At 32.4% G+C, this 12,425-nt stretch overlaps 1 protein-coding gene across 6 annotated transcripts in view; it reads left to right on the top strand.

Moving 5' to 3' along the window:
* LOC145293149 (DNA repair protein Ku70-like) overlaps window positions 1–12,425 on the top strand; it is a 462,221-nt gene that overhangs the window by 443,614 nt on the left and 6,182 nt on the right. For all 6 annotated transcript variants that reach the window (XM_080139577.1, XM_080139576.1, XM_080139578.1 and 3 more), the window contains 2 exons: window positions 7,739–7,900; window positions 10,802–10,902. In XM_080139577.1, the coding sequence (XP_079995703.1) occupies window positions 7,739–7,900; window positions 10,802–10,902 (263 nt within the window). The remainder of the gene's footprint in view (window positions 1–7,738; window positions 7,901–10,801; window positions 10,903–12,425) is intronic.

The raw sequence follows: 12,425 nt of genomic DNA, 5'->3' as shown, positions 1-12,425 counted from the left end.
TAGGTATGGGTTTTTTTATAAAAAATGGTCATAGGTATGGGTTTTTTTATAAAAAATGGTCATAGGTATGGGTTTTTTTTATAAAAAATGGTTATAGGTATGGGTTTTTTTTATGTACTACATGAAAAAGTAATGCCTTAAGACTAAACAAGCCAAAAAGAAAAGTGTAAAGTATTATAAGGGTGATTTTAAATGTTATTGGTGAAAACCCTTCCAAACTGTAACACACGTAACATGGAATGACCATGTGTAGTTTGTGGACAGAAAGCTTTTCAATGAAACAGGTAAAAAAATCTTTTTTTAAATTATAGCTAGAATTTATTCTAAATCTTTTGTTTTGTAAAATTCCATGCAGTATGCCGTACATTCTGCTTAAGAAGATGAGAAATTTACTAGACATAAAAACAAATATTAAATTCAAAAAGATAAAATAGTTAGACTTTTTTTCATCAGTGGAGACGTGGCACAATTACATTAACTATGCAATATTCTAACCGGCTATAATGCTGATATTTTGATAAACCAGGAAAATAGTACAATTGTGAATTGGTATAAGAGTAATGAGGAAGCACTAGATAGACATAATTACAAAGTCTTAAATTTGATGGATCGAGTCCTAATAAAAGTGATTGAGAGAAGAATTGAGCAGCAAAAAAGAAGTCAAATAAGCATAAGTGCAATTTAGTTTTATGCCTAAGTACCACTGTTACTATATTTATCTTGAGAAAATGAAAGGTAAGCAAGAAGAAAAACTGGTCTCTTGCTTTTCTGAATCTGGAAAAGCTTTCAGCAGAATGCCAAGAGAGGTTGTACGGTAGGCTAGAAAAAAACAAGTTAGTGAAACTTGTTCAAACAATGTACAGAAATGCTCAAAGTCATGTTAGAATAAACTAGCAATACACATGAAAAATTTGAAATTGATTAAAATATTTCAATAATGGTATATATAAACAGAACTTAATGGTCAAAAAAAATTTTTTAATCTGACTAAAAATAAGAAAGTTGCACGATTGAATATTTTTCCCCTTTTATGACCATATGCATTTTGTAACATTTTTTTCACAACCTTTTTAGTAAAAATGTTATATCTTTATTAAAAGAAAAGATTAAGCAATAAAATTAACAATATGTGTATTTTTGTGCAAGGAATACAAATATAGCATTAAAAATCTTCAGAAATTAAGTTTTCAAATGTAGTAAATGCACATATATTTCGAAACCATAAAAATTTCATGTATTCACATTAAAAAAAATGTTTTAAAAAACTCAAACTGAAATCTAATATTGGGACTGTTTTAAAATGAATATATTACAAGATTTCTTTGATATTATTGTACTCATAGATTAACACCTACTAAAGGACTCTCACCTGCCAAAAGATTTGATTTTCTCTTCATGAAATGAAAAAAAAAAAAAATATATAAATTTAATATAAAAATTTTATGTAAAATAGTCAACTTCAATTTCAACGTTTTAGGACAGTTAACTTATTGTTTATTTATTAATTATGTGTGGATCTAGGGTTAGTGGTTGGGTTATTTATTTTTTATTTTTATTTTTTTTACTCATGTTCACTCCTATCGCCACTTGGATGTAAGGGAGTATTATTTGGGACCATGCCTAGGAAAGATTAACAAGATATTGGTTTACATTACATTTAAACTTCTGCATATCAATACAACCAAGGGAGCAAGTAGCAAGAAGGGATTCCAAAGTCTAGCTGTTCGAGGGAAGAAACTATTAGAGTAGAAAGCTTTCTAGCATTTAGGTATCTCAACAGTGAAGGGGTGAGATTTTGTTGCTAAGCAGATTTGTTGGGGGTATGTACATCAAGGGGACACAAGTGCAGCAAGTTCATCAGAGCACATTCTATTAAAATATTTGTAAAACAGGCACAGAGATGCAACATTGCAGCAATGAAACGGGTTGGAGTTTAGTTGACAAAGTGGGATATATTAGCTTGAAAACTCTTTTTCAGGCCCTATGCAAGAGGGAGAGGCTAGTGGTAGATGCACCAGCCCAGATGTGGCAACAATACTCCATGCATGGGTGAATAGTGGCCTTGTAGATGTACAGGATACTCTTAGGTGTGAGTAGTCATCTAGCTCGATAGCGTGAACCCACCTTTGCAGCAGCCTTTGCAATATCCTCTATTTGTTCCAGTTCATAATGCCTGTGAATCTTAAGCTGAGGAGTTCGAAGGAAGAATTCTCAAGTAGGATGTTATTTGTCATGGATATCAGTGGTTGGAGAGGCGTCTTGCAATTGCTAAAGGAAAGTAGCTTAATCTTACTAGCATTAAATTTTACCATCCATTTGCGGCCATATTCCACTTTGGTCTGGAACTCATTTTCTAACGATTCAGCCATTAGATTTATGTACATCTATTCTTCCCTTGTATATGTTATAGAGTGTTGTATTATCGACAAATATACGCATCTTGGACACAATATTACCAGGGAGGTTGTTTATGAATATCAAGAATATTAGTGGTCCAAGGATCAACTCACATCCATCAATGATAACCTGGATCGTTCTGTTGTTTAAGAAGGATCTAATTATATTTAGTATACATCTGGTTATACCGTATGATTTAATTTTCATTAGCAGCCCTTTGTGCTAGACTTTGTCAAAGGATATATCAAACGCCTTGGTTTCACCTGCCTTATTCAGTGCATGGTTAATGTGCTCAGAGATGACTGTAAAAATTTCTGCAGTAGAATAACATTGCCTAAATCCATACTGTTTGTCAGAAAGATGATTTGTTTTTGTGAAGTGGTTGACTAGTGCTTGATTGATTAGTGCCTCAAAGATTTTAGTGAAGATAGGGAGAAGACTGATAGGGCGATAATTGAGAGGGTCAGTTCTTTTACCAGAATTCTTGTACACTGGTACCACAGAGGCCATCTTCTAGCTATTAGGGAAGCAAGATTCAGCAAAACATTGTAGAGTTTGGAAAGTATGAGAGCTATCTCAACTGAGCATTCCTTAATTAGTATAGCAGGGATGAGATCAGACCCACACGCGTTATAGGTGTCTAAGTTTTTTATGATATCGTTGACATGAGAAGGGGTGATTTTCACATCATTTAGTATCTAAGGAAATTTGGGAGGGAGTTGCTTTTTGGCTCTAAGGTGGAGTTAGAGGTGAATTGCCAGGCAAGCAGTTCCACCTTTTCAGTTGCCATGCATGCGATCATCTGGTTGTTGGATAATGGGAGAATTTCCGATTTCCCTTTATTCACTATTATAAATTTTCTAGAGTTCTTATCTTTTGCAATTCTATGCATTCCCTGATTATTTCAGCATGCTTTCTTTTGACTGTCACTATTTTTCTTTTATGATTTCTAGCATCTATGAATTTTTGCCTATTTGTATTTGACTTATGACATACGAACTGTCTTTTATGCAATGGCAGTTGCACAATCTGTAGTGAACGATGGGGTGAGTAGGACTTGCTTTAATACTTCCTTGTGAGAACATTTGCTTCAATGCATACTTTGCACCATTCAGTTGTCTCATTGACACACTGTTCAGCAGGAAGAGAGAAGATAAATGAATATGTTCTCTGGTGGCTTCCCAGTCAGCCCTTTAGTATCTTGTTGTTTTGAGCAATGACTCCTCACCTTGAGGTTGGGATTTAAGTGTGATGTCAACTGATACCACTAGGTGGTCTGCATTTCCAAGTGGACTGTGGGCATTAGGCACACAATCTTCAGGGACTAGTGAGGAATAGGTCTAGAAGTGAAGCCTGCTGGTGTTAACGATCTGGGAGGCGAGTTGGGAACATTACTGTCTATGTGAGGGAATGGGCATTGTTGGAGAAGCTATAAGTAGAATGTCCAACTGCATTTGGGCAACCTGAAAAATCAAGTCAATTTTTATGGTGGACATTAAAGTCACCAAACACGTGTATTTGGGCATTACTATCTTAGGAGAGTGCTGTATCAGAGACATGATCAATTAGGATACAGTCCTGACTTGAGAGAGAATGGTAAAGAAACTATAAGTAACTAACACTTTATGGAAAGGTTTTTATTTTGAAGTGGGTGATATTCTAACTTAAGGTTAGTGGTAAAGAGTTAAAGGAGTTTTTTGTCACTCAGATTTATGGATTTAATGTTGGAGGAAAATCACTTTTAAGAGGCAGACTTGCCACTCAGGCCTAGATTTAGTGGTAGGGCAATTTTTTTCTATATATACTAACTTTTCAACAAGAAAAAATCTCAAAAGAATTTGGAGTGCTAATTACTGTAAAAGTCAAGAATGGATGGGAAATAAGAAATCATTTCATTATACATTAAATTTATATGCAAAACTGATCCACCTTTATTCTAAATTCTAATTCATGTTTGTTATTTTTTCTACCATGTTTTTTTTTCTAGGTATCCACATGTAATAGCCTAAAACAGTAGAATTTTATTTATTTTTTTAAAATTGGTCGCTATAAAGTCATATTTTAAAGTTTGAAGGTTGAGTATATTTGAAAATTAATATTTCTGAAAGGTTAACCCAATGAGCTGCATTGCCCGTTGCTGGGAACAGAGTTGAGCCGCAATTTGAAGGTAATCCCCACCCCCGACAACTCGGGGCTACATTTTTAAAAATAAAAATAAAATAAAATAAAAACTGTTCAAATAAAATTCACTAACTTCGCATCTGGGCCTTTCAAGTCTCCAATGGCCCTTAATCTTCAAAACTTTTCCAAAAGCTTCTAAGAGCCTTTAAACTGTCAAACTTCTTATGAATTAAGTCTTTAAACTGGCAAATACTTCTTCATAACTCTGTCTCATGATTTGATCATCTAGTTTTTATCTTTGTCTTCATCTTTTCTTCGTCTAGTGGTTAGGATCTTAATATCGATGCCAGACGCTTGCTAGTTGCTGGAACATTGTTTTTCTACTTGACCACACAACCTGTGCATAACCTTAAGTCCATGTGGTAGTTCTGCTCTCATGATGCTGGTCGGTAACCCTACCACAAGGGCCCTTCAGCTGGTCGCCTGCTGTCAGACGTTGGTAATGAGGACCACTTTCACAAGCAGGTGCATTGCTCTTCTCAGCTGCATCTTGAAACATCGATCTGGGGAAGAATTCATTTCACAACTGCAGGCAAACAACAAAGAATCACGAAACAGTCTTTTTAGTAACAAATAATTATTCAAAAGTTATTACATATATATCTCATAAGAACATGAATTCAGGGCCTTTCTAAATTTGGGGAATCAGATTGAATTCCGAGTGCAGCTCTTTCTCCCTCCCTCTCCTCCTCTCTCTCTCTCTTAGTCTGTGCCACTTAACATCACTCCTGGAATGGTTTTTCCAAAAGCCACCTGTATAAGGCCTAACAAGGAAATCAGTTATCTAGATGACCCTCTCTCCAAAGGGGCAAATCAATAACAAATGGCCCCTTGAAACACTTATCTACTTGACTTGCTTTTCGGGTGGTCCACAAAATAAAACTGCAGTGCAAGCCTGATAGCCTGAAAGCATTTGATTATTCCAAACTAGATCTTTCAACTATCCAGCATGTGGGGAGGGTGGGGGTCATTTTGATTATCTGTTGAGAAAACAGATTTCTTATCATCACTGTTACATTCAACAATGCGAAATTCCCTTAACTTGTGTCAAAAGGACCACCCAGACACTGACTGCTTCCCAACTCAGCAAGCAAGACAACCTGACATTGTCCAGTCCACAATCTGATTACAGAATTTTTATTTTTATTTTTTGTTAATTTTTAAGCAAAAAGTTATAAATTAATCCATTAAATGTATTTCTCAAAATTGTTGATCTAAAAGTAAATAGCTGATGCTGCAGCTGCTAGTCAAATTGTTTACTTGAGCTGAAAATGGGATAATATTTTGGGTAGGTAAATTAAAAATTGCTACCACAAAAAATTAAAACAACTTATAATCTTAATGCATAAAATAATAAAAAAATTGATTTACTTATTTAGTTCGTATATGAAAAGTATTTAGAATAAAATGTTTGATACTTGTCATGTTGAAGTCTTATTTTTAAGATAAAAAAATGAATAGGCCAGTTTATTTTGTAACCCCAACACGTGAGATTGATGTTTTTTCTGATTGGTTTCCAAATCTCATGATGAAATTCCTCATAAATGGGATACTGATCATTTATAAAGAAGAGGAGTTCTGTAAAAACTGTTACCAAAATTGTTTTATCATGTTAAGATTTTCAACATTTTATTTTACTGAAAACGCTTCATATCAACTTTTATTTAGACATAAAAAATGTTCATTTCCAAGCAAAATAGTGGTAATTTGAGGATGTGTTTTTGATTTTTATGACTATTTTAGTAGAACTACCTTGAAATCTGATTATGCAAAGCATTTTATGGTCGATAGGTATTAAGTGAACATATTTAGTGATAGGTTCAATGTTGAAGTAGGAGTACATCAAGGTTCTAAAGTGAATGCATTGCTTTTGATTTGTCCGTTGAGTTTCAAACAGGTTGTCCAGATGCTTTATCTTGATCACTTTGTACTTGGCAATTTGCACAATGGAAGATCTACTTGTTAAGGTAAAAACTTGGAGGCTTGCTATGAAAAGTAAATGTCTGAGAGCGAATGTTACCAATGCCAAAATGATGATCAGTAGTTGTAATGTTGGAAAGTTCCCTTGCTCAGTTTGTAGAAAGTTAGATGCAATTCAATTTCTTGTGCTACTTATAGACAATAGGTACACAGGTAGGTTGCTATGGAATTACAGGTAGGTTGAGAGATGATAACACCAGTGTATAGGACAATGACGATGGATGAGAACTCTGACATGAACAAAGTGCATCTGAATTACAAACCTATTGAGGTTGTTGGATGCAACTGGAACACAGGGTGGAGCAGGTGCTAATGTAATTGCAAGAGTTAGGAGTAAGTTGCAGGAAACTTCCGCCATTACTAACCAGAAAAATGTTATTATTGTCAACCAAGAGAAGAGTCTATCAGGCATGTGTATGATTTATGAAAGTGAAATCTTTCTAGCGTGGGTTGAAGACATAGGTGCCTACTATGGTGCTATGTATTTTAAACACAATGTCACATTCAGAATTTGTTATTTGCCTTGTAAAATATTAATTTTTCTTTTGTACTTCCTATATAATTGACGTTTAAAACTTATTTACAATTTTTATAATTGACGTTTAAAACTTATTTACAATTTTTATAATTGACGTTTAAAACTTATTTACAATTTTTATAATTGACGTTTAAAACTTATTTACAATTTTTGTAATTGATGTTGAAAACTTATTTACAATTTTTGTAATTGATGTTGAAAACTTGTTTACAATTTTTGTCATTGATGTTGAAAACTTGTTTACAATTTTTGTAATTGATGTTGAAAACTTGTTTACAATTTTTGTAATTGATGTTGAAAACTTGTTTACAATTTTTGTAATTGATGTTGAAAACTTGTTTACAATTTTTGTAATTGATGTTGAAAACTTGTTTACAATTTTTGTAATTGATGTTGAAAACTTATTTACAATTTTTGTAATTGATGTTGAAAACTTATTTACAATTTTTGTAATTGATGTTGAAAACTTGTTTACAATTTTTGTAATTGATGTTGAAAACTTGTTTACAATTTTTGTAATTGATGTTGAAAACTTATTTACAATTTTTGTAATTGATGTTGAAAACTTGTTTACAATTTTTGTAATTGATGTTGAAAACTTGTTTACAATTTTTGTAATTGATGTTGAAAACTTATTTACAGCTCTCCTTGAACAGAAAGAAAAAGCTCAAGAATTTATTAAGAATTTAAAATTCACTTTTTCTCCGGACAAATTTGAAAATCCTGACCTCCAAGAATATTGGCGAAACATTGAAGCATTAGCTTTGGAAAGGACCGAATTAGGAGAATTTGTTGATTATGCAGGTAGGTCACTTATTTTCTATTTTTTAACTGAGTTCCGTTATTTGCAGCTGATAATTTTAGCTCTGTATTCAAGATTCAAAGAATGTTATCAAATACTCTGAAAACTGAAAACAATTGTAGAATTTATACAAAAGTTCAGGCAACTCTCAAAATTCAATTTCTTCAGTGCTGTGTGTCAATAATTTCCTGCTCAAATCTTTCGCAATGAATTAAAATGCTAAATGATTTGAGCATCTTTTGTCAGCTACACATTGACCTTATCACTGTCACTTAGCTGCTGGTAAACATCCAAATTGTTAGTTGCTGAGAATGACTGGCTTGACCCTACACAAGCTACAGGTTAGCTCCATCATCTTGTTAACCAAGTCCACTACAGATATAGAGCAACCACAGAGAGACATCAGTTTTAGGTCAAATTTGCATCTGCTATTATGTCAAAAATCAACTGTATGGAAAATGTCTCTCTCCAGACACTTGACATGATTTAAACTTGCTGCATCACATTTTCACTTTGACACCAGGAGGAAGAATTTGTTTTAAATAATTTAAATTTTATATCAGAGATTTTTTAATTTTGAAGAGGGTTTTGAGTAATGTTTTAACTCTAACATGAAACCCATCAATATGTAACTTGTATTTTAACTTTCATCAGTGAAGAATGACATGAGCATGTTGTTAGCTTTTATCTTTTTATTTATCCTTCTTTAAAATATGGACTTTAAATGTAAATTCGTCCATGCATTTTTACTTTTGACAGATTTGCTGTTTGTTGATTGGAGAAAGCTGTTGAAAAAATGTGATGAAAGTATTGACTGAAAGAGTAGGTGATAGAAATTAAAACATTGCATTTAAAATCTTCTGACCCTCACAAAAAAAAAAAAACTGTGGAATTAGCTAATTATAATCCATATGAACAATATGCTGGAGGGAATGAAGAAACAATGAAACTTATTTATAATATGAATATTTATACAATGAAAAAAAACCCTTACCCTTCTTTAAATGCGGCTGGTTGGGAAGTTTCTCAGTTAAAATAGAATGTAGTTCTGGAAAACTTTATTTGATTGTGCACCACTTCATAATTATGCAATTAGCCCTCTATGGCAAATCAAGCCACCTTTCACCTAAATTGAAAGAAGTTTGGTGAATTATAAAACATGATAGGTGTGGTGATAGTAATTTACACATCCTAGAAAGAGGAGAGTAATATGCTTAGTATTAAAATAGTTGATTTACAAAATTCTTTAAAAGTTAAAGTAGTCAAATCAAAACTGAAAAATGTGCCTATTACGTTACCTCCACACGAGGGCAAAGTTATGATCAGTTTTCAATGTGAGGAAAATTTAACTCCCCAAAAAGAGGCGCTCTGGATTGGGACAAAAATTAAAATTGTCTCAATCTAGGATCTTTCTATTGACTGAAGATAGAACAGATAGTGTACTTTGGTCCTAGCCAAATGTCACATTCGTTTTGGCAATCCAAAATCCCTGTACCAGGTCTGCTTCCAAATACTACTCAAAATTAACACCAATCATCTGACAGTTATGAAACTTTCATCTACCAATAATTTTAACGGTGAAAGTTCCACCTCCATTTTAAGTTATTTAAGAGAAAGAAGAAATCTATATTTATAAGAACAAACTGTAAATTTTTTCTTTCTCATTAGTCAAATCACAACTTTTATTTTCATTGATCAAAACAATGTCTGATACTTTTTATCCAATGATGATGACCAATTGCTACAAACATAGTTTGTGTGGACGATATTGTTTTCAACCAACTCCCACAATGAAGGAACAATGCTGCAGTTAAAAAAAAAACATGATTAATCGACTTCCTTCTCCTATTTGCGGTAGTGCATACAACTGGGTGTAATTAAAATATTGGCATTAAAGCCTATTGCTAATCCAGTCAACTCCTAAGGCCAAATTAAGCATAGTGCAAGGTCATCAATCCTATCATTCTAAACAACTAATATCCAGAGAGTCTTAAAAGGAAAAAAAGAACCACTTAGGCTTTTTATGCACTTCGGGCAATCAGCACATCTCCTTTTTATCTACATACACACTTTTTAAAGCCTGAAAGATTTTTAACGCATTTTTTTCCAGAATGCACCATTGCATTCATTTCAGCATTGCCTTTACTTGATATACATTTGGCCAAAATAATAGATGCAAAATATGCTTAATTAATCTTAATTCACTATTCTTCAGATAGAGGTAACAGATTTCATGGCGTACAAAACTAGAAATGTTTTCGTTTAGTGTAAGTAGAGTGATAGGAGTGAAAGTAGTAATAGATTATATAGGATGAATAAATATTACTATAATTTATTGAAATTTTTTTTCAAAATCATGGCCTAACTATAATCATATAGTACCTCTAACCCCTAAACATCACAAGCATTATTATATCATTGTAGATGGATTCAAAGTAATCTCTTGTAAGAACTGGTTCACCCTTAGTTTATGAAGGACAGCTTCCTAATAAAGATTTTTTTGTTGTTGTTTACTGTAAAATATATTTAACTTTTATGATGATATTACAGCAATTCTAAAATAAACTTTTTAATATTTGTTTTGTCAATTTGGTGATTCTGTAAATGAGTTGGAGATAGCAAATAAAAAAATTAAAGCCTATTGCTAATCCAGTCAACTCCTAAGGCCAAATTAAGCATAGTGCAAGGTCACTTACACTAAACGAAAACATTTCTAGTTTTGTACGCCATGAAATCTGTTACCTCTATCTGAAGAATAGTGAATTAAGATTAATTAAGCATATTTTGCATCAAATAAGAAAGAATTTCAGGAAATTATCTTAAAATGAATGCATTCCCATGTTTAAGGAAAAAAAGAGCAGTGCATTTTTTTCTTTTATCTACATTCTCTCCTCTCTTTTCAGTTCCAAATAAGGAAGAAATGGAAGAAAGAGCAGGCCAAATTGCAAGACAATTACAAGAACTCATTTATCCAAAAGACTATCGACCAAACTTGAAAAGAAAAGTAAGCATTTTTATGCGAAGATGATGTTACCTGATGCACCTCTAAAGATTTCTCTATTGGCATTTCACTCGTACAACCATTATCTGTTTTTGAGTTCTTGAATGTATCTACCAATCATACTGACATTCTGTTACTCCTGGTAGACAACAAATTTGAGCTGCTCTATAATAAAATGTTGGCAAAAGTTCTACAACTCCTGTGTTTCATTAGTTAATAATACCAAATGTTGCAAACAGCTCTTGCAAAAAATATTTTACAGTTTAGGATTCGGAGATACTTTGAAAAGCTATAATTTCCTTTCATTGGTCCAGAAAAATCAATGTGTCAGTGTCAGTTTTTAGTTAAAAATTACATTTAACAGGCAATCATTTCAATGCTTTGCATAATTTTACCAATCTATTTTCAAATTCTTTGTCTATATCTATACATATAACAAAATGATCTTTATTTTTCCCCTCTCAATTCAGACACAACAGGACTATAAACAAAAATGCTGCTTATAATTCCTATATGATCATATTTCTTGCCAATAACAGAGGCAATGTTTCCGGAAATTCAATTTCAAAATCTCCTACATTTATTCTATCCAACCTGATTCTCACAAAACAATTTAATCACCCTCACAGGAAGTAGAAAAAGGGGGAAGATGAAAAGAAAATGAACAGAGTGGGGAGGGGAAAGTAAGTTAGAAGCAAGAGGATGAGTTAGAGACAAAAGATGTGGTTTGTTTTCAATAGTTTATAGAGATTCAAATTGCAAAGATATTTTTACTGCAAATCAATAACCATGATCTAATAAAGGTATTAAGAGAATATGGGAATAGATATACTTAGTTTATATTCATATTTCTTAAACAAAATGATTTTGAAAAATATATAGAAAGTAGCCTAGGTGCCCGGCGTTGCCCAGGTGTTTGGAAGTATGTGTTTTCAATAAGTGATAATCTAATTATTTTTTATTTATTTATATAATTTTTGTTGAATTATTCTTTTATATTTACCTAGGCAATGCTGTAATATTGGTTCTGCTAATTAATTCAATAAATGTAAATAAGCTTTAAGCACTTCATTCTACAGATCCTTAGATGACCTGTGTAAAATTCTTTTTTAAATGATATCACCATTTATTTCATCAAACATCAGCTCTTCATTACAGATGTTATCCGATTTTATTTTTAAATTTTGAATTTACTACTTCTTTAAAAATATCATACAGTGTATTTCTCTGAATTTTTAAAATCGTAGAGTTTAGACTATACCAATATTTCATTGGACAGGATATTTTTTTATTTCATTCTCTGCTCATAAATTGCAATTATCATATCTTTTTTCTTTTTAGACATAGATAGGAAAATATCAGGGAAGTGAGTTGGTAGGGATGGGTTGCTTTCAATTCCATTTTTTTTTTTTTATTGGTCACTTACATCTCTGAATCATATAGATAAATCAGAATTTTTGAAGCATAAGATGATGAAAGCTAAGGCTGGAGACGCTTCAGGTGTTATTGAAGAAATGACTGTTGGT

This window comes from Euprymna scolopes, chromosome 14 (genome assembly GCF_053919585.1).
Source record: "Euprymna scolopes isolate OS-2025 chromosome 14, ASM5391958v1, whole genome shotgun sequence".
Taxonomy (NCBI): domain Eukaryota; kingdom Metazoa; phylum Mollusca; class Cephalopoda; order Sepiida; family Sepiolidae; genus Euprymna; species Euprymna scolopes.
This window is presented reverse-complemented; position numbering and strand designations above follow the sequence as displayed.